We start from the raw sequence: 22788 nt of genomic DNA on the forward strand, positions 1-22788 counted from the left end.
GTGAACAGTGAAGCGAAGGGAAGCGAAACCGAAAACTTGACAGCGTTTGAGAAAGGGGGCGGAGCCCTCAAAACCCCCACTGTAGCTAGGGGCCCGTGTGGCGCCCTGCCTGGGAATAGCCCAAGCCAGCCCAGTTTCCTTAGATCTCGGAAGCTAAGCAGGGTCGGCCCTGGTCTGTATTTGGATGGGAAACCATCAAGGAATCCAGCGGTCTGTGCACGGAACCGAGCAATGGCAAACCACCTCCGAACGTCTTTTTGCCTTGAAAACCCTGCGGCAGGGGTGTCGAACTCATTTGTTATGGAGGGCCGGAGTTGACATAAATAGGACCTTTGTCAGGCCAGGCCACGTGTGTCATGAAATGTAACGCCAGGTAGCAGAGGTATAAACTTTATAAAGGACACAAACACAAAGGGTTTTTTTTACTTAAAGTAAAAACATGCCTGAAACATAACACTTGCAATATTTTGTTTATTTCGCTGATAACTGACACTTGTTGCTCTGCATTAAAACGTCTGTGCCGTAGCAGTCGGGGAGGGGGAGGGGCCTCAGCCCAGTGCAGGGAGCAGAAGCCTATCTAGCTCTCCTGAGCGATTGAGAGAGTCTGGGAAAGCAAGCTTATGATGCAACAGCAGCAGCAGAACTGGAGGGAGAAGCAGGAGACGGCCAGTCCCTTGCAGCCCTGGTAGAAGCCCTCTGGGGACCTGATCTGGCCCCTGGGCCTCATGCTTGACACCCCTGCCCTATGGGGTCACCATAAGTTGGCTGCAACGTGACAGCTAGATAAATAAATAAAAAGTGGCGGGATATCGCAGGGCTCCTCTTGTTGGAAGACTCCGGGCCAGCGACTCATAGTAAGCAAAGCATCAACTTCGTCTGGGACGGCGTTCTAACTTTCCTTAATACCGTGTTTGTGTTTATAGGTAAAGAAGAGGAGCTGTTCCGCCCAGTGGCACACCCTGCTTCCTTTCTGGAAAGACAAAAATCGTTGGCCCACTGTTCTGCAAAGAAATATTATGTTTGTAAATCGTATTACAATAAAGTCAGACACGAAAGCGCCTGGCGTTTTCCTTGGGGTGGGTGGGTGGGGGGCGTGCTAGCATACAAGCGAGTGGCCATCGACCACTATTTTCCTCACGTTTGGTATAAGAAGAAGAAGAGGAGATTGGATTTATACCCCGCCCTTCACTACCAAAGGTGTCTCAGAGCGGCTTACAAACTCCTTTCCCTCCCCCTCCCCACAACAGACACCCTGTAAGGTGGGTGGGGCTGAGAGAGCTCTGAAAGAAACGGCTCTTTTTCAAGGACAGCTCTTGTCAGAACTATGGCTTGCCCAAGGTCATCCTGCAGGTGCAAGTGGAGGAGTGGGGAATCAAACCCGGTTCTCCCAGATTAGAGCCCACACACTTAACCACTACACCAAACTGGCTCAGAATGCTGAAATGTTCTCCATGTTAGAGATATAGAACAGCAGGCCCAGTCTATTGGATATTGTCACTCGGCATGCAAGAGGATCTGGGAGGGAAAAGGGTTGAGAGAATTCTCTCAGGTACACTGGGCAGTTGGCCCCACCCTCATCAGTTAGATGTTGAGCCTTTTTGGCTCTCGCTTGCCTTCTGTTTTATTTCACATAGGCCCTCTCTTCTCTTCTCTCTTACCTGCGCTTGGAGCTGTAGCAAGTTAACCTCTTTGAAATTGATTGGTTCACAGTGGGTGTGTTCAGACGGTCCGTTTAGTCCGCTTTCGGCCCGCCTCAGAAACGGATTTTATCTTCACGATCACACAGTCAACACCTGCCTCCCGTCCCCAGCCGTCGCTTTCCGTTTCAAAACCGCTTTAACCCGGAGTATTTTGACACCAAGTCCCCAAGTGGTGTTTTCCTGATTCTCCGGTTCCAGATGCACTTTTCTGATGTTTGATTGCTCCTGCGGTGTCGAGCCACTTCTGGTTTAAAACCCCTCCTCACTGGAAAGCTGCCCGAGGCTTCTGCTTTTTGCCCGCCATTTTTTTTAAGCATTGGTGGTGTGCGTATAGGCGGAGGTCTGTCACCGTGTTATTAAAAACAATGTTTAAACGGTGCCTAGTTTTAGCATTTAGACGAGTTTGGGATCTCACGGAGGCCGTATTTGGGGTAAACGTTTAAAGGGCAGTGTTCCTTTAAAGTTTAAAGGGAAGTGTTACAGCAGTCGGGTTGAAGTGGAAATCGCTGTTCTGCGAACGCGCGGAAATTTTAGTTCTACAGATGGCTGCCTGTGCGCATGCCCAAACAGAGGGAGAAAAACGACGACGACACATGCTCCCGCGTGGATGGCGGGGAGTGATGTGGCTGCGCAGCGATCCGGAGCAAGGAGGTGAGTGTGATCGCGATTCTCCAGGTTAAAAAAAAAATTCATCGGGTCTAGAGCAATTTTTTTTTAAAAACTGCCCCCAAAGGGGCAGGGTTTTATTACATTTTCCACATAACATACACAAACAATCAACATATACATACATACTAATGTACAAACAGATACATGGAGGTTATTTTCCATTTTACCAATATTTATACTGATGCCTATTCCACCTTAATAACAATTTCTCATGAACTTGGGCCGGAGCAATTTAAACCGCTCCCAGCATGCCGTCTGACCGCACCCAGTAAGTTAAATGTTGTTCAGTCGCCCAGTCGAGTCTGACTCTTCGTGACCCCATGGAGCACATCACACCGGGCCCTCCTGTCTTCTGTCATCCTCTGGAGTTTAATAATCATTCGAGTTGCCCTTTTCTGCACTTTTTCCAAAGCTATAATATCCTTTTTGAGGTGTGGTGACCAGGACTGTACACAGTACTCCAAATGAGGACATTCTATTGATTTATACAGGGGCATTAGGATACTGGCTGATCTGTTTTCAATTCCCTCCCTAATAATCCCCAGCATAGCCTTGGACTTTTTTATTGCCGTTGCACACTGTCTCGACATTTTCACTGAGTTATCTACTACGGCTCGAAGATCTCTCTCTTGGTCAGTCTCTGCCAGTTCGGACCCCATCAACGTGTATTTATAGTTTGGATTTTTGGCTCCAATGTGCATCACTTTGCACTTGGCCAGATTGAACCCCCTTTGCCACGTTGACGCCCACTCGCCCATCCTCGGTTGGGGCCAGGGCCCAGAAAGTGCTGGCCCTGGTTGAGGACAGCCAGGTATCTCTGGGGCCAGGGACCACCAGGAAGTTATTCTGTGAAGAGCATCATGCTCTCCTAGGGGTGTTAATGGGATTGCCAACCTCCAGGTGGTGGCTTGACTTTTAAAACACTGATGCAAAATTGTCTGGTAGGTAGCGATCTGTACGTACTGAATGTTATTGCTTATTGAGTGTAATGAATATTCATACCCAGGGCTCTTTTTGTAGAAAAAGCCCAGCAGGAACTCATTAGCATAATAGGCCACACCCAACACCAGAAACTCATTAGCATATTAGGCCACGCCCCTGACAGCACAGCTCATTAGCACATTAGGACGCACCCCCATGTGACCAGAAGTGTGCTCATCCAGCCACGCCCACCTTTTGCTTATTATTCTGTTTACCTTGTTTGTTGTCAAAACCCAGGGCCTTTTTTTGTAGCAGGAACTCCTTTGCATGTTAGGCCACACATCCCTAATGTAGCCAATCCTAATGAGTTTCTGCTGTTGGGTGTGGCCTGTTATGCTAATGAGTTCCTGCTGGGCGTGGCCAACTTGGGAGCCAGCCGGAACTCCGTTCCTGTGCGTTCCTCCCCCAAAATAGCCCTGTTTATACCTGACTAGGATGAAATAATGATACACTATGCACTTCACTAAATGATGACCATAAATAGAACACATTAGTTTGCTAAAAGGTTTTTGCAGTGTACATAAGAACACACGAGACGCCAATGTTGGATCAGGCCAAAGGCCCATCCAGTCCAACACTCTGTGTCACACAGTGGCCAGAAATACCAGGTGCCCTCAGGAGGTCCACCAGTGGGGCCAGGACATTAGAAGCCCTCCCACTGTTGCCCCCCCCAAGAACCAAGAAGACAGAGTATCACTTGCCCCAGAGCCCCTATCTATACCTTGTGGCTAATAGCCACTGATGGACCTCTGCTCCAGATGTTTATCTAATTCCCTTTTGTAGCCGTCCATGCTTGTAGCCTGTGGCACTGAATCCAGTCTCTTTGTCTTCCTCCTCCTGCTATGGGGAGAGTTCATGGGTGAATCCTATTTATTTGTTACTAGAACCTCCAGGTGGTGGCTGGAGATCTCCTGGGACTGACAGAGGTCAGTTCACCTGGAGAAAATGGCCACTTGGGGAGGCGGGCTTGTAGCATTCTTCTCCACTGAAGCCCCTCCCCAAAAAAAAAACGCACACCTCCTCAGGCTCCTCCCCCCCCCCCGAATCTCCAGGGATTTCCCAACCCAGAACTGGCCACCCTACTCCAAGCCTGTATCATGTAGGAAAGTATATTTTTATTTGGCTCTGCCTTCACCAGGCCCAGAATGGATGATTCTCCTGTTTTCGCTACCCAACAACCCTTTAAAGTAGGTTTGGCTGCGAGGGACTTGCCTAAAGTGATCCTGTGTGGCCAAGCTGAGATTGAAAACCTGGTCTCTCACATCCTAGCCTAGGATGGTGGAGTGATTAAGAGCGGCAGACTCTAATCTGGAGAACTGGCTTTGAGTCCCCACTCCTCCACATGAAGCCCGCTGGGTGACCTTGAGCCAGTCACAAGTTCTCTCAGAACTCTCTCAGCCCCACCTAACTCACAGGGTGACTATTGTGGGGAGAGGAAGGCAATTGTAAGCTGCTTTGAGATGCCTTAAGGTACAGAAAAGCAGAGTATAAAACCTTTTGTTGTTGTTCAGTCGCACAGTCGAGTCCGACTCTTCGCGACCCCATGGATCATCTCCCGCCAGGCCCTCCTGTCTTCCGCCGTCCTCTGAAGTTGGCTCAATTTCATGTTCGTTGCATCGATGACACTGTCTAACCATCTCATCCTTTGCCGTCCCCGTCTTCTTTGACCTTCAATCTTTCCCAGCATCAGGGTCTTCTCTAGTGAGTGCTCCCTTCTCATTGGGTGGCCAAAGTATTTGAGCTTCAGTTTCATTATCTGGCCTTCCAGGGAACAGTCAGGGTTGATTTCTTTTAGGATTGACTGATTTGATCTTCTTGCAGTCCAAGGGACTCTCAAGAGTCTTCTCCAGCACCATAGTTCAAAAGAATCTATTCTTCGGCGCTTGGCCTTCCTTATAGTCCAACTCTCGCAGCCATACATGACTACTGGGAATACCATTGCTTTGATATGTATAAAACCTACTCTTCTTCTAATCTACATCACACTACTAGGGCCTCTGCCAGTTTGGTGTCGTGGTTAAGTGTGTGGACTCTAATCTGGGAGAACCGGGTTTGATTCCCTACTCCTCCACTTGCAGCTGCTGGACGACCTTGGGCAAGTCGTAGTTCTGTCAGAGCTGTTCTTTCAGGAGTGGTTCTCGAGAGCTCTCTCAGCCCCACCTACCTCACAGGGCGTCTGTTGTGGGGAAGGGAAGGGAAAGGATATGGTAAGCCACTCTGAGTGAAGGGTGGGATATAAACCCAGTCTCCCCGTCTTCCTCCTCCTGCTATGGGGAGAGTTCATGGGTGAATCCTAACTTGGAATGCCCGTTTTCTACCTGGAGGGACTAGGAATGGCAGAGCATTCTCTTTTAATGGACTGTCTGCCGTGGCTCGACTCAAATCACAGGTCCGCTCTCTCATTGGCTCAGAGGGGGCTAATTGCCACTTCAATCCGACTGAATCTTGGCTATTAATTAAGCCCAATTGTCGGAGCTGCCTCGGTTTAGGTTTGCCCTCAACTGGCATTCCGAGCCCAGATCTACAGGCTAGAATGCAGTTGTTCCAGCCCAGGCAGGCTTTAAAATGGGACAGACGCCCAGCTTCTTAGTGTGTGTGTGTGTGTAGAAAATTGCTGGAGGAAATCGATAGCGAACTCAAGGGGGAGTTCTTGGCGAAACTGCGGCTGCTTTTAAACATTAATAAAAATATAATCCTTCATGGGAAATTAAGGCTGCTGCTTGAGAGGAGAGACTTGGATCCTCGCGGGGTGGTGGAGAGCGTCCAACGTCGCAGCCGCTTCTGAATAAGTGCGCAGGCAATGAGTCTTCTTGAGCGTTTTTTTTCCTCGGTGTTCTTGCAATTAAGGCTTTGTTGAGCTAGCTCAGCGGTTCTCTTACCTTTAGGTTAGCAAAAAAAAGAGAGTATGTTTGTCTCGAGTGATTATTTGAACGTTGGGCAAACAGGGACAATAGAGAAAAGTTAGGACGGAAGTATGATGAAACAGCGTTCCGTGCACCTCGACGTCTAGTCACGCCGGCCACATGACCACGGAAACGTCTTTGGACAGCGCTGGCTCTTCGGCTTGGAAACGGAGATGAGCACCGCTTCCCTAGAGTCGGATTCGACTGGCTTTCGAGCGAGGGAAACCTTTACCTTTACCTATGATGCCCTGACCTGGATCACCCAGGCAAGCCCGATCTCGTCAGATCTCAGAAGCTAAGCAGGGCCGACCCTGGAAAGGACTTGGAAGGGAGACCTCCTTGGAATACGAGCAGGCAGGAGAAGGAGGAGAGTTGGATTTATACCCCGCCCTTCACTACCCAAAGAAAGAGTGCCTTACAATTTCCTTTTCCTTTCCCTCCCCACAACAGGACACCCTGTGAGGTAGGCGGGGCTGAGAGAGCTCTGAGAGAACTGCTTGAGAGAACAGCTCTGAGAGAACTTGTGACTGACCCAAGGTCACCCCAGCAGCTGCATGTGGCGGAGTGGGGAATCAAACCCGGTTCTCCCAGATTAGAGTCCGGCGTTCCTAACCACTACACCAAACTGGCATGCCTTCCCAACCCAAAAGGCTCTCATCTATAGAGATGGCACCCCCCCCCAAGTCCATTATTCTTGTTCCCTTCCATGCCTTAGCTTTGCATGTAGCCCAACCAATGCCTTTATGTGTTTATTGCAAAGTAAATGCTATGGGCCTTACTCCCAGGAAACTCTACATAAGAAGAAGAGATTGGATTTATACCCCACCCTTCACTCCGAGTCTCAGAGCGACTTACAAACTCCTTTCCCTTCCCCTCCCCACAACAGACACCCTGTGAGCAATGCTCCCTCTAAGCTGTGGGGTCCTGTGAGCAAAAATATACTCTGTGAGCTGCTGGCATTAAAGCTGTGAGCGAGCGATCTGGCTGCTGCATAAATCAGTTTGCTCTGGAGTCATCCTTCCTGAGCTAAGACAAAAATGGGTGAGCCGGAGGCTAAAAAAACTGTGAGCTGGCTCGCACTAACTCAGCTTAGAAGGAACACTGCCTGTGAGGTAAGTGGGGCTGAGAGAGCTCTGAGAGAAACTGCTCTTTCAAGAACAGCTCTGACAGAATTATGGCTTGCCCAAGGTCATCCAACAGCTGCAAGTGGAGGAGTGGGGAATCAAACCCGGTTCTCCCAGATTAGAGTCCACACACTTAACCACTACACCAAACTGGCAGAGGCCCTAGTAGTGTGATGCAGATTAGAAGAAGAGTAGGCTTTATACCCTGCTTTTCTGTACCTTAAGGCATCTCAAAGCAGCTTACAATTGCCTTCCCTCCCATGCACTTAACCACTCCCACCAAACTGGCTACACAGGATTGCAGCCTCAGATTGTAAACTAAAAAACAGAGTTTTTGTCCGTTATGTACAGCGCTTCGTGTTGTCAAGTCACAACCGACTTACAGCAGCCCTGTTTTCAAGGCAAGAGACAGACAGAGGTGGCTTGCCATTGCCTGCCTCTGCATAGCGACCCTGGACTTCCTTAGTGGTCTCCCTTTCACATAATAACCAGAGCTGACTCGGCTGAGCTTCTGAGATTCGATTGGGCTAGCCTGCACCATCCAGGTCGGGGTGAACTGCAAATTGGTTGTTCAGTCGCACAGTCGAGCCCGACTCATCGCGGCCCCATGGACCAGATCCCGCCAGGCCTTCCTGTCTTCCGCCGTCCTCTGAAGTTGGCTCAACTTCATGTTCGTTGCATCGATGACACTGTCTAACCATCTCATCCTTTGCCGTCCCCGTCTTCTTTGACCTTCAATCTTTCCCAGCATCAGGGTCTTCTCCAATGAGTGCTCCCTTCTCATTGGGTGGCCAAAGTATTTGAGCTTCAGTTTCATTATCTGGCCTTCCAGGGAACAGTCAGGGTTGATTTCTTTTAGGACTGACTGGTTTGATCTTCTTGCAGTCCAAGGGACTCTCAAGAGTCTTCTCCAGCACCATAGTTCAAAAGAATCTATTCTTTGGCGCTCGGCCTTCCTTATAGTCCAACTCTCGCAGCCATCCTACTGGGAATACCATTGCTTTGACCATGCAGACTTTTGTTGGCAGGGTGATGTCTCTACTTTTTATCATGCTGTTTAGGTTCGCCATCGCTTTCCTCCCAAGGAGCAGGCGTCTTTTATAATTTCATGGCTGCTGTCACAGTCTGCGGTGATCTGGGATCCCTGCAAATACCCTACACTTATGAACAATGCTCCCTCTAAGCTGTGGAGTCTTGTGAGCAAAAATCCTACTTTGTGAGCAACTGGCATTACAGTGGTGAGCGAGCCATTGGGCTGCTGCAGAAATCAGTTTGCTCTGGAGCCATCCTTCCTGAGCCAAGACAAAAAATGTGTGAGCTGGAGGCTACAGAGCCATGAGCTAGCTCACACTAACTCGGCTTAGAGGGAACATTGCTTATGAAAGATAACTGGTATCATTGGGTATTGGTGGTAGAAAGTGCCGTGAAGTTGCAGCTGACTTATGGGGACCCCAGCAGAGGGGGTTTTCAAGGCAAGAGACGTTCGGAGGTGGTTTGCCATTGTCTGCCTCTGCGTAGCAACCCCTGGACCTCCTTGGTGGTCTCCCATTCAGGGCTGACCCGTTTAGCTTCCGAGTTCTAACAAGGCCAGGCTAAATATTTGCCATCAGGTTGCAGCCAACCTATGGCAACCCCACAGATTTTCAAGGCCAGAGATGGTCAGAGGTGGCTTGCCGTTTCCTGCCTCTGCGTAGCAACCCTGGTATTCCTTGGTGGCCTCCCATCCAAATACTAGCCAGGGCCAACCGTACTTCGCTTCCGAGATATGCCATGATCAAGCTAGCCTGGGCCACCGAGGTCGAGGTAAGAGACATTCAGAGGTGATTTGCCATTGCCTGCCTCTGCGTAGCAACCCTTGGACTTCCTTGGTGGTCTCCAATTTCCGTTCTGTACAGCTAAACACGGTGCCTTCCCTGGAGATCGATCGAGATGGGTAGCCGTGTTAGTCCGTTTGTAGAAGTAGAAAAGAGCAAGAGTCCAGTAGCACCTTAAAGGCTAATAAAATTTGTGGCAGATTCCTGAGGAGGTGAAAAGTGACTCACGAAAGCTCCTCCCCTGCCACAGATTTTGTGAGTCTTGAAGGTGTTCCTGGACTCTTGCTCTTTTCTACTGCTACAGACTAACACGGCGACCCATCTTCATCTTTCTCCATGGAAGTTAAAATAACAAGCCCCTTCTCCACCAATAAACCAGTTGGAAAGTTGCATTGAAAGTGGATTATTTAGTGTGTGCAGTGTTCCCTCTAAGCTGAGTTAGTGTGAGCTAGCTCACTGTTTTTTTAGCCTTCGGTTCACACATTTTTGTCTTCGCTCAGGAAGGAGGGCTCCAGAGCAAACTGATTTACGCAGCAGCCAAACCGCTTTATTGCCAGTGGCTTGCAGAGTAGAGTTCTTGCTCACAAGGCTCCACAGCTTAGAGGGGGCATTGCACGCAAGAGTATCAGTGGGAGCTTTCCTGAGTCACTGCTCACTCCTTCAGGTACTGCTAGAATGTGAGTCCATCTCTCATTCGATCACAAGGTGGATGGATTTCCATTCATTTCCCTCCTAACACCTTCCAATCACGCAGTGGAGATCCTTGTGACCAGTGTTCCCTCGAAGCTGAGTTCGTGTGAGCTAGCTCACAGTTTTTTTAGCCTCTGTCTCACACATTTTTGTCTTCGCTCAGGAAGGGTGGCTCCAGAGCAAACAGATTTGTGCAGTAGCCAAATCGCTCACTCCCAACTTGAATGCCAGTAAGCTCACCAAGTAGAATTTTTGCTCACGAGACTCCACACTGCCGGTCTCCCATCCAAATGCTAACCAGGGCTAACCCTGCTTAGCTTCCAAGATCTACCACGATCAGGCTAGCCTAGACTCTCCAGGTCATGGCTTAGTTTATATAGGCGCCGCATAATTTAGAAGAATGATGATTCATGTCGATTAATAATAAAGCATATTAATAAATTAATTTTAAAATCATCTTTTAAAATACAATCGGTAAGAGCCATCACTATTAATGAGCAACATTGTGTATAAAAATTACTAGTGCTAACAAAGCACATTAATATGAAAAAATAAGAATGATCGGTTGAGATAAATAATGACATCTATTAAAATGAATATCAATACCAAGCGACAATACATATTAAAATAATGCAAGGGTGAATAACAATGCACATTGAAACAATACCAACAGCAATTAATCGTATGTATTACAATACAAGACAGGAACGTTCACTAAAGATTAATTGGAATGCATGATAAAAATAATAGCAAACAATGCATATTGAAATGACCCAAGATGAGAATGATGAATGAGGCGTACCGAAATAAAAAAATATCAATAATGCCAGTCAATAATTCCAGAAGACAGGCACCATGAACTGCAGTAGAAAAGCCACATTCGAGTCCAATGGTGCCTTAGAGATCAACAGGAGTTTCAGGATCTATGCTTTCGAGCGTCAGCTTCGCAGACACAAATCAATGGAAATCTTTGAGTCCTGTTATCCTGGTCAGAAGGTGGGAGTCGAAAAGAGCAAGAGTCCAGGAGCAACTTTTTGTTGTTGTTCAGTCGCACAGTCGAGTCCGACTCTTCGCGACCTCATGGACCAGATCACGCCAGGCCTTCCGGTCTTCCGCCGTCCTCTTAAAGACTAACAAAATTTGTGGACGGGGAGGAGCTTTCCTGAGTCACCGCTCACGTCTTCAGATACAGCTGGATTGTGAGTTCATCAGTCCTTGTATCTCGGACAGTGGAGTGATTTCAGATGCCGAATGATATTAGCGGGCAAATGTCAACAGCAGGCGAATGACAACAACAGGCGGGATTGGATGAGGTGTGATATGCAGAGGGGTAGCAGGCCTGGAGAAACTAGCACTGGTAATGAAGGTGGGAGGGGCGTTGTAAGGAATTTGTGTCTGACAAGGAGAGGTTTGACTCTCAAAGGCTTGTACCCTTAACATAGATTCAGGGGGGTAGCCGTGTTGGTCTGAAGCAGCAGAACAACGTTTCGGTCCAGCGGCACCCTTAAGACCAACAAAGTTTAGTTCTGGGCATAAGCTTTTCACTGTATCTGAAGCAGTGTGCATGCACACACAAGTTTCTACCTGGAATATTTATTTATTTATTTATTTATTTATTGGATTTATACCCCGCGCTCCCCACCAAAGCAGGCTCAGGGCGGCTTACATAAAACAGTTTAAAACACATAAAAGCTAAAGTGCAATACATATATATTTCCTATGCGATGGCAGTCATAATCCCATGTTTTCGTAACAGGAGTCAGTCAATACGGACATAGATGATACAAACAATCCCAGAGAGGCTCCAAGGTATCAAGATGTCAAGTGTGGTCAAATGCCTGGCGGAAGAGCTCCGTCTTGCAGGCCCTGCGGAATTGACGTAAACTCCACAGGGCCCTGGTGTCCTCACAGAAGAGAAGAAGAAGAAGAGATTGGATTTACACCCCACCTTTCACTACCCAAAGGTGTCTCTGAGCGGCTTACAAACTCCTTTCCCTTCCCCTCCCCACAACAGACGCCCTGTGAGGTAGGTGGGGCTGAGAGAGCTCTTGACAGAAACGGCTCTTTTTCAAGAACAGCTCTTATCAGAGCTACGGCTTGCCCAAGGCCATCCAGCTGGGTGTGAGTGGAGAGGTGGGGATACTAGAATATTTATAATCGCAACATCCGAGTGGTCCCAATTCCATAAATGGATTTGAACTTTCATTAAGTTATTATTCTTTCATTTTCTGCTTTTCTTTCTCTTGTAGACATCAGATAATCAAACGTACTCAGCCAATCTGTTATAGAGTTCACGTGGATATGAGCTGCAAAACTTTTTAAAATGTTGATATGAGGTTCAAAAATTGTTTAGTGATAATCACACATTTCGTAAAGAAAGGAAAACGCGAAAAAAGAAAAAAAATGTGGAAATCTTGTTCGAACGTTTGTATGATTGTTTCATGGAGTTATTTCAAAATGTTTTATCGTCTTATCTGTATTTGTGTATTTCTAATAAAACAGAAATTATTATTAAAAGAACAAAAACAAAACCCGGTTCTCCCAGATTAGAGTCGGCGCACTTAACCACGACACCACACTGGCATGAGCATGACAGCCGCAAGCAGTGCCGGATTTACGCATAAGCTAAATAAGCTACAGTTTAGGGCCTCACAATCTGCTGGGGCCTCGAATAAAAACACAATATAAAAATGATTTCAAATATTAAAAAATGCGTAAATATTTTAAATTTTTCTGAGACCAGCTGATGTAATTTAAAACAGTAGGGGGCCTCTGGGTTTTGTATCGCTTAGGGCCTCAGCAAGTCTAAATCCGGCCCTGGCCGCAAGTAACCATGGCTGCAGAACCCGCGGTCCAAAATCCCAGCCCCGTTTGCAACGAGAGCGAAGACACCAGCCGCTCTCGGCTCCTTTCTCTTCCGCCTAGGCAGTCGATGCCGGAGCCATCGATGAGAGGGCGGGGCCCGGGGGCCGCCCGTCCCGCCCGCTCGCCGCCCTCCATCGATGCGCTCCGCGCGCGGCCGGTGGGGGCTGCTGGGCTGCCCCCGCGACCACAAGATGGCGGCGCTGGCCGAGTCTGAGGCGGCCGAAGAGGCTCCGGCGTGAGCGGACCCCGCTCCCCTCGTCGTCGTCCACGCCCTCCCGCCCGGGCCATGGCCGCCGGCCGGGCCCTGCCGAGCGCCGCGGCGCAGTGAGGCGAGGATGTGCGAGAGCTACTCGCGCTGGCTGCTGCGCGTCTCGGTGGCCCAGGTGTGCCAGGCGCTGGGCTGGGACTCGGTGCAGCTCTCCGCCTGCGACCTCCTCACCGACGTCCTCCAGCGCTACCTGCACACCCTGGGCCGCGGCTGCCGGCGCTACTGCGAGCTGTGTGAGTGGCAGAGGGGGAGGATGGAGGAGAGGCGCCTCGGCGTTGCCATAGGGATGGGGGAGGGCGGGGACCGTGCGGTTGTCATGGGGACGAGGGGACGGGGAACCCTCTGGGTTGTCATGGGTGGGGTGGGGGTGGTTGCCATGGCAGCGGGGCGGTGGGAAATGAAACCTCGGCGGGGCTAACGGAGCAGTGTGTGGGGTGTGTGTGTGTGAGCAGGGGCGGATGAAGGCTCACTGATGCCCTAAGGACTGGCCAATGTTGGTGTCCCCCTCCTTTTGCGCACCACTCAGCTGAACATCATTTTTGATGTTTACAAGGGGCTGACATTAAAAAGGGGCAGAGAGGGTCCTTGAAATGACTGTCATGACAACTGAATTTGGCTCCATCATTTTACTTTTAAACACATGCATTTTACTTTTAAACATAGCCTATGACGCTGCACCTCGCCAACAAAAAATAGAAGATAACCCTAGGGTGCACCATAATCAATTTGCACTAGTTTTATCAATTTTTTTTTTTTTTACAAATTTTCATTCGTTTTTTTTTCTTTTCACCCCTTTCCCAACTTTGTGGTGCCCCCTTTGGCCCTGGTGCCCTGCGCACGTGCTTAGTCTGCTTAATGGTTAATCCGCCCCTGGGGGTGAGGGAGTAGTAGGGTCCCGTGGTTGTCATGGGGACTGAGGTAGGGTTGCCAACTCTGGATTGGGAATTTCCTGTAGGTTTTGGGGGTGGATCCTGGGGAAGGTAGGGTTTGGCACTTGGTATTTTTGGCCACTGCGTGACAGCGTGTTGGACTGGATGAGCCATTGGCATGATTCAACATTGACTTCTCATGTGTTCTCTTATGTTCTTAAGAAGAGTGGAACCTCAGTTGGGGTATAATGTGATTGAGTCCACTCTCAAAGCAGCCGTTTCCTCCAGGGGAGTTGATCTTTGTAGTCTGGAGATCTAGTTATCTGAAGAGATGTGCTTGCACAGGAAGAAGATGATATTGGATTTATACCCCACCTTCCGCTACCAGGAGTTTCAGAGTGGCTTACAATCTTCTTTCCCTTCCTCTTCCCACAACAGACAACCCTGTGAAGCAGGTGGGGCTGAGAGAGCTCTTTTGAGGACTGCTCGTGAGAGAACAGCTCTGAGAGTTCTTGTGACTGACCCAAGGTCATTTCAGCAGTTGCATGTGGAGGAGGAGTGGGGAATCCAACCTGGTTCACCCAGATTAGAGTCCAAACTACCCAGACTTTGTTGGTCTTAAAGGTGCTGCTGAACTCAAACTCTGTTCTGTTGCTTCAGACCAACATTGGCTATCCACCTGGAGAGCAGTTGTAATTCTGGGAGCTCTCCAGGCCCTAGATGGTGGTGCGGGCAGAGGAGCACCACAGAGTGGGGTGGTGGAGGAGGAGAAGACTTGTGGCTGATTGGGTGCTCCTGGAGATTGGTGCGGGGAGCATCAGGAGGTGCAGGATTTGGAGAGGGACCTCAGAGGGGTATAACACTGTAGAATCCACCCTCCAAAGCCACTGCTTATTCTACAGGAACTGGTCCTTGTAGTCTAGAAATCAGTTGCAATTCTGAGACATCTTTAGGCCCCACCTGGAGGTTGGCAACCCAGGCTGGGAAGGAGAGCTATAGGGTTGTCACCGTGATGGAGGAGGGCAGCAAAGAAGCATGTTGATGTTGTAGAACAGATAGGATGGAGCAAAGGAGCTATGTGTTTACTCACTGAGTAATTAAACTGTGAGATTCACCACTTATGTTGTTGTTGTTCAGTCGCACAGTCGAGTCTGACTCTTTGCGACCCCATGGATCATCTCCCGCCAGGCCCTCCTGTCTTCCGCCGTCCTCTGAAGTTGGCTCAATTTCATGTTCGTTGCATCGATGACACTGTCTAACCATCTCATCCTTTGCCGTCCCCGTCTTCTTTGACCTTCAATCTTTCCCAGCATCAGGGTCTTCTCCAGGGTCTTCTCCACCACTTATAGAGATGATTTATGATATGAGTGGCTTCAAAAGTGGGTTGTACTAATTCATGGAACAGAGGTCCATCACTGGCTTCTAGTTATGGTGACTACATGGGAGTTCCATGTGAGGCTACCTCTGAATGATAGTGTTAGGAGGCCTAGTCACCGTTTCTTGGTCCTTCGGGGTAACTGATTGGTTAGGATCAGACAGGATGTTGTGGATTAGTTGGACCAGGGTCTAATCCAGCAGTGTGCTTCTTATATTCTTAGTGAAAGAAGAACCATAGAATTTGATGGGAAAGAGGATGGCTGTGTGGTTGTCATGGGGATGGAGACGAGAGGAAGGAATGTGAGAACTGGGGGGATGGGTGGTGGTGGTGGTGTAGAACCATGCAGTTGTCATGGCAACAAGAACGCGAAGGGGAGCCATGGAGTTTTCATGGTGATGAGGGCAGTGGATGGATGGGAGGAAAACCATGTATATGGTGCGGCAACAAGGTAGGCAAGACACAGAGCCATGGGGCTGTCATGGGGACAGGGTTGATAAGGAGGAAAGGCATGGGATTGTAATGGGGCACTGAATGGTTCGAAGAGCAGGAGAAGAAGCCTGTGGTTGTTCTGGGGGACAGTACATAAGAAGATGAAAGTAGGATTGCTGGATTAGGCCAATGCTCTCCCTTCTGTGGCATTTTTTCAGTGGTGGCCAGCCAGATGCCACTAGAGACCCCACAGTCTAGGCCCACTGGCAGCAAGTTTAACTGGGTAGATGTGGGAAATGAGTGCCATGGGGTTATGATGGGGATGAGGGAGTGAAAAAGAAGGAGGAGGAGAACCTCGTGGCTGGTATGGTGGTGGGATTGCTGTGAAGGAGAGCTGTGGGGCTTTCAGGGTGATAAATTAGAGGGTGGAGAGGAGAAGCAGAAGAAGAAGAAGAGATTGGACTTCTACCTCGCCCTTACAATCTCCTTCCCCTCCCCACAGCAGACACACTGTGAGGTAGGTGGGGCTGAGAGAGCTCTTTCGAGGACTGCTCTTGAGGGGACAGCTCTGAACACACTTGTGACTGACCCAAAGTCACACCAGCAGCTGCATGTGGAGGAGTGGGGAATCAAACCCGGTTCTCCCAGATTAGCGTTTGCGCTCCTAGCCACTACACCAGACTGGCTCTGAAGAAGAATTGTGAGGGTGCTGTGGGAGTAGGGCAGATGGGGGAAGCGGAGTCAAGGCACTGTGGTGTGGAGGAGGACAGTCATGTGATCAGGATACAGGAGAAGAAAGAGAGCCATTTGGTTGGCATGGTGAAGGCACAATGGATGGGGCCATGTGGTTGGCGAGGTGATTGGAGAGCAGGGGAACACCATGGGTTTCTAATAGGGATAGGGTGGTGACTGGAAAGGGGAGCTCTGGGCTTGTTATGGTGAAGTTTTAGTAATAGATGGGGATGACCAAGTGCAGGCTATTGTTGAGGTGCATGCATTGGGAGACAGAGAGAACTTTGGTGTTGTCATGGTGATCTGGGAGAGGGGAAGCACAGTAGTGTCATGGTGATATAGTAGAGTTTGGGGTGTGAGGAAGGACAGAACAGGATTTGGGAAGGAGTATGATAGAATTTTTGTGGGAACGGGATATATGGTAGGAAAGAAAGCCACGGGGCTATCATGATTAGGGGGTGAAGAAAGGTCACAGTCACAAAGAGACGTTAGGGTCACCATGAGGCAGAGTAAGGACCAGTAGCAGGAGGGAAGGGGCGGAGTAGCAGAAGTGATGCAATGATATTAGTAACAGAGGGGAGATACGGAGATGGAGAATGTGTGCACGAAACACGTACGTCGTGATTCCGAGGGCTGAAATGCGGTGCACGCACGAGCTCAGTAATCTTTACAACAGCTCTGTATGGTAGGAGTGTGCTAGCGTTCCCTTATCGTGAATGTGAAACGGTGGTTATTGCTTGTTCAAAGTCACTTAATAAGGTCGTCCTGAGGTGCCGTGCCTGTCACTACACTGTTAAAAAAAGGTAAAGGTTCCCTTGCTCGAAAGCCAGTCGAATCTGACTCTAGGGTTGTGGTGCTCATCTCCGTTTCAAAGCCGAAGTGCCAGCGATGTCCGAAGATGTTTCCGTGGTCATGTGGCCGGCATGACTAAACACCAAGGCGCACGGAACGCTGTTACCTTCCCACCAAAGTGGTACCTATTTATCTACTTGCAATTTCTTGCTTTCGAACGGCTAGATTGGCAGGAGCTGGAACTAGAGACGGGAGCTCACTCCGTCATGTGGCACACTTGGGTCTTGAACTGCTGAACTACTGACCTTCCAAGGGTGCTCATAAAACATTTGAGGGCAAAATGGATGGGGTCGATTACAGAGGATGGAGGGCAAAAGGGGGCTGCATAAAGATGGGGTGGGAAGTTGGTAGGGGTTGTACAGGGTTGGGCTTGGTAACCAACTCTTTGCTTTCGATCATCCAGCTATAAAATCCTAGCCCACCAAAGTATCTGTAGCAATAAGGCCATTCCCAAACTAGAGGGGCTGTGGTTCAGGGGTAGAACATCTGCTTGGCGTGCAGAAGGCCCCAGGTTCAGTCCTCAGCATCTCCAGTTGAAAAAGGACCAAGGAGAAGGTAATGTGAAAGACCTCTGCCTGAGACCCTGTAGAGCTGCTGCCAGTCTGAGTAGGCAACACTGACCTTGATGGACCAAGGGTCTGATTCAGTATAGGGCAGCTTCATGTGTTCAGCTATTTGGACATAAAACTAGCTGTGTTAATAAAAGGGAAATTATTTAAATTTGCTGGTTTGTGCATATGTTTGTGTATCGTGACCCGCTGGTACACAGATTCATTGCCATTGCAAGCACAGAAACATCTCCTGGGGAAAGGAAATTACAGGATTTCAGATAAGGAGAATCCATCTCCTTCCTCCTCCAACAAATACAAGAAGCTCACCCTATATAAAAGCAGGACAGAGAGGAAAATCAAATATATATGTGCGCTGGAGTTGGTTACAACCAGTAATTGCTGGTTTAAAGGACAAGAACAATTGTTCAGTGGCACAGTTGAGTCCGACTGAAGGCCAGATACTGAAGCTGAATCTCAAATACTTGGCCACCAAATGAGAAGGGAGCACTCACTGGAGAAGACCCTGATGCTGGGAAAGACTGAAGGTCAACGAAGAAGGGGACGGCAAAGGATGAGATGGGTAGACAGTGTTATCGATGCAACGGACAAGAACAATACTTGGTTTAAATTCTGGTTGAAAGGAATCTATTGTAAAACCAAAGGAGGGAATTGTGGTGCCACAAAGGCTAACATTGTTTCGGTGGCAAGAGTTCATAGACCAGCATTTACTTTTTTGAATAAAGTTTTGGTAGATAAGGAGAGCCAAGGCTTTGGGGTAGCAGGGGACATGATTTGCATGCAGAAATCCCCCCCCCCCCAGGTGCAAGGATCTCAGGTGATAAAGCTGGAAATGTTCTGTAAAGACTCAGAAATGCACTACTGATCTGAATAGACAATGCTCGGCTAGATGGTCCAAATGGCTGACTCCATGAAGGCAGCTTCATATGTTTTTCTCCCTCTCCCAAAATATTAGAACTCGAGGGCATCCAATGAAGCTGATGGGCAGTAGGTTCAGGATGGAGAAAAGGAAATACTCCTTTACGCAGTGAGTGATCAAAATGTGGAATTCGCTACCACAGGATGTAGTGATGGCCACAGGCTTAGGCAGTTTTGAAAGGGGGTTACACAGATTTGTGGATAGGTCTATCAGTGGCTACTAGCCATGGTGACTAAAGGGATCCTCCACATACAGAGGCACTAAACCTCTGGATCCCAGTGCCAGTAGGCAACATCAAGGGAAGGCCTCAGCTTCTATGCCGTGTTGTTGTTGTTAGCCATCCAGAGGAACTAGTTGGCCAGTGCGTGAGATAGGATGCTGGACTAGATGGACCACTGGTCCGATCCAGCAGGGCTCTTCTTCAGTTTGTTCTTAGGATGTTGGATTAGATGGACCTCTAGTCTGATCCAGCAGGGCTCTTTTTATGTTCTTAGGATGCTGGACTAGATGGACCACTGGTCTGACCCAGCAGGGCTTTTCTTATGTTCTTAGGATGCCGGACTAGATGGACCCCTGGTCTGACCCAGCAGGGCTTTTCGCATGTTCTTAGGATGCTGGACTAGATGGACCACTGGTCTGACCCAGCAGGGCTCCTCTTATGTTCTTAGGATGCTGGACTAGATGGACCACGTGCTCCAAGGCCCAGCCCAACAAAATGTCTTTTGGGCGGTTATTTACACCAGTTTTGTGTAGTGGTTAAGAGCACAGACTCTAATCTGGGAGAACCGGGTTTGATTCCCCACTCCTCCACATGCAGCTGCTGGTGTGACCTTGTGTCCATCACAAGTTCTCTGAGAGCTGTTTTCTCAAGAGCAGTTCTCGGAAGTGCTCTCTCAGCCCCACCGACCTCACAGGGTGTCTGTTGTGGGGAGGGGAAGGGAAAGGAGATTGTGAGCCGCTCTGAGACTCCGAGTGAAGGGCGGGGTATAAATCCAATCTCCTTCTCCTCCTCCTCCTCCTCTTCTGCCACCACCACCTCGCCTTTCTTCCCAATGACCCAAAGCGGCTTTTGTTGTTCTCCTCTCCTCCACTGTACCCACAAAAAACATCCAGTGAGGTAGGTTAGGCTGGGAGGGTGTGTGACTGGCGTAGGTTCACCCAGCGAGCTTCCAGGACAGAATGGGGATCCAGGCTTTGGTCTCCCAGATCCTAGTCCGACACTCTGACTACTAAACCGCACTCGTTCTCAGTGAAGTTCTCTGTTACGGTAAAGGTTACTGTTCAGAGGGTGCCATTAAATAGTGCGGTCGACTCCTGTGCATAGATTTCTGTGGGTATAGACTGGAGTTTCTCCCCATAGAATTGCCCTGTAAGTGAGGTGGCATAGATATGTTTGAACTACCTTTCTAAAGGCTTCCAAGAAGGGTATCAAAAGAGCTTTCCCGGGAGCGAAGTCCACGGTCTTAGATTGTAAGAACCTCCCCCTTTTGGGCTCTTTAGCAAATTCTTCCTTTGTGAGCCGTGACACATTTAGTCATAGCTTTGGCAAAGCTCTCTATTTATTATGCTTGCAGCTGCTCACTGTGAGTTATGGGCAAAGGGCTTTCGAACCACTTGCCTGAGCTGTGGAGAACAGCAGAAGCACTATCAGAGGAATAGGACAGAGAAGTAGTTGGAAGGCTGGAGGGTGCTTGAAGGATTGCTTGCACCACCTTTGAATTTTTGTGTTCCCCGTCTTATTGCATTGTTCATTGGATGTAAGGTGATGCACACTGGGACAAAAAAAAAATCCCAACTTCAAGAATAGGCTAATGGGGTCTGAACTGGCTGAGAATGAGAGGGAAAAAGATCTTGAGGTCATAGCTCAATGACAGTGTCAACCCAGTGAAAAAAGGCGAACTCTACGTTAAAGATTATTAGGAAAGGGATTGAGAATAAAATGGCCGATGTCATAATGTTCCTGTATAGATCTGTGGTGCGGCTTTTTTTGGAATACTGTGTACAGTCCTGGTCTCCAGAAGAACATCTCAGAGCTGGAAAAAGTACAGAGGAGGCCTTGGCCTCTGTGCTCTGTTGTTGGCCACCCAGAGGAACTGATTGGCCACTGTGTGAGACAGGATGGTGGACTAGATGGACCACTGGTCTGATCCAGCAGGGCTCTTCTGATGTTCTTATGAAGGCCTCGGCCTCTATGCCCTGTTGTTGGCTGCACAGAGGAATTTATTGGCCACTGTGTGAGACAGGATGCTGGACTAGATGGACCACTGGTCTGATCCAGCAGGGCTTTTCTTATGTTCTTAGGATGCTGGACTAGATGGACCACTGGTCTGATCCAGCAGGGCTCTTCTCATGTCCTTGGGATGCTGGACTAGATAGACCACTGGTCTGATTCAGCGGGGGGTTTCTTGTGTCCTTAGGATGCTGGACTAGATGGACTACTGGTCTGATCCAGCAGGGCTCTTCTCATGTCCTTGGGATGCTGGACTAGATGGACCACTAGTCTGATCCAGCGGGGTGCTTCTTAAGTCCTTATGTCTTGTGCTGTAGGTTTACATGCCGCCCTCTTTATTCTGTAATCCGAAGGTGCCATGGTTAGACAGTGTGTGTGTCTGGGTGGGGCTTTTGCTCAGCAGAGCTTCTGATTGGCTGGGCAGACTTTTTAAAAGTTGCTTTGGCGGCAGGTGCTACCGCGGCACAAAGATCTTCACTGCACGGCTGCAGGAAACCTGTGTGTACATAAGAAAAATCTTTTAAACAATATGTTCGGTTTTGAAAGCCATCTACCTTGTTTCCCCGAAAATAAGACCTACCCCAAAAATAAGCCCTAGCAGGATTTCTATGCATTTGTGGTATAAGTCCTAGTGTGTCTTCTTGAGAAAAAATAAATATAAGACAGTGTCTTATTTTCGGGGAAACACGGTAGTTAAGTGGAGCTTCCGCCTGAAATGTTGAAGAGTTACTGCTCTAGTTATTTAGTCCTAACTTTGCTCTCTGACATTTCGTGGCCAGCTCTGCCTCCTGCTGTAGCCCTCTTGTAGTTGCTCCCACTGCCCTCTGTCTGAATTCCAGAGGTGCCTGCAGGCTTAAGAAGGTTGGGGACCCCTGCTGTAATCCACCTTGAGTCTCCATGAGAAAGGCAGGCAATAAGCCAGTTAAATAAATAAATGCTTCTTGCAGAGATGAATAAATGCATCCATCATCCTTGGTTCTGAAATCATGCTGCCTCCCCCTCCAAGCATCCTGCTGTTGCTGTTCCTGTGTTAAGAACAGAAGAAAAGCCATGTTGCAGTCCCAACACTCGAAGTCACACAGTGGCCAAAACCCAGGTGCCATCAGGAGGTCCACCAGCAGGACCAGAACTCCAGAAGCCCTCCCACTCTTGCCCCTCCCCCAAGCACCAAGAAGACAGTGCATCACTTGCCCCAGACAGAATGTTCCCTCTATACCTTGTGGCTAATAGCCACTGATGGATCTCTGATCCAGATGTTGATCTTGTCCCCTCTTGAAGCTGTCTATGCCTGTAGCTGCCACCACTTCCTGCGGTGGTGAATTCCACGTGTTAGTTACTCTTTGGGTGAAGAAGGACTTCCTTTTATCTCTTCTAAGCCTCCTGTTCATTAGTTTCATTGAGTGTCCCCGAGTTCTCATATTGTGAGAAAGGGAGAAAAGGACTTCTTTCTCAACCTTCTCTCTCCCATGCATAATTTTGTAAGCCTCTGTCATGTCACCCCTTGGCTGTCGTTTCTCCAAGTTGAAGAGCCCGAACCTCCTTAGCCTTTCTTCATAGGGAAGGCGTTTCATCCCCTTAATCATTTTAGTTGCCCTTTTCTATACCTTTTCCCAATCCTATAATAATTTTTTTGAGGTGCAGTGACCAGAACTGCATGCAGTATTCCAGAGGAGGCCACACCATAGATTCATAGAGGGGCATTATGAGACTGGCTGAGTAGGACACAACTGCTCTCTCTTCATTTACAACATACAGAGGGACTGGATGTAGTATCCTGCTACTCACTGACTCACTGC

General features: G+C 48.8%; 1 protein-coding gene across 1 annotated transcript in view; it reads left to right on the plus strand.

The window, feature by feature from the left end:
- Nucleotides 1-12931: 12931 nt before the first annotated feature.
- The window catches only part of TAF3 (TATA-box binding protein associated factor 3), a 218774-nt gene continuing 208917 nt past the window's right edge, over nucleotides 12932-22788 (plus strand). The window contains exon 1 of the mRNA XM_015422599.1: nucleotides 12932-13247. Coding sequence (XP_015278085.1) covers nucleotides 13082-13247 — 166 coding nt within the window. The 5' untranslated portion in view covers nucleotides 12932-13081. The remainder of the gene's footprint in view (nucleotides 13248-22788) is intronic.

Source organism: Gekko japonicus, unplaced genomic scaffold (assembly GCF_001447785.1).
Source record: "Gekko japonicus isolate JY-2015 unplaced genomic scaffold, Gekko_japonicus_V1.1 scaffold1663, whole genome shotgun sequence".
Lineage (NCBI taxonomy): Eukaryota > Metazoa > Chordata > Lepidosauria > Squamata > Gekkonidae > Gekko > Gekko japonicus.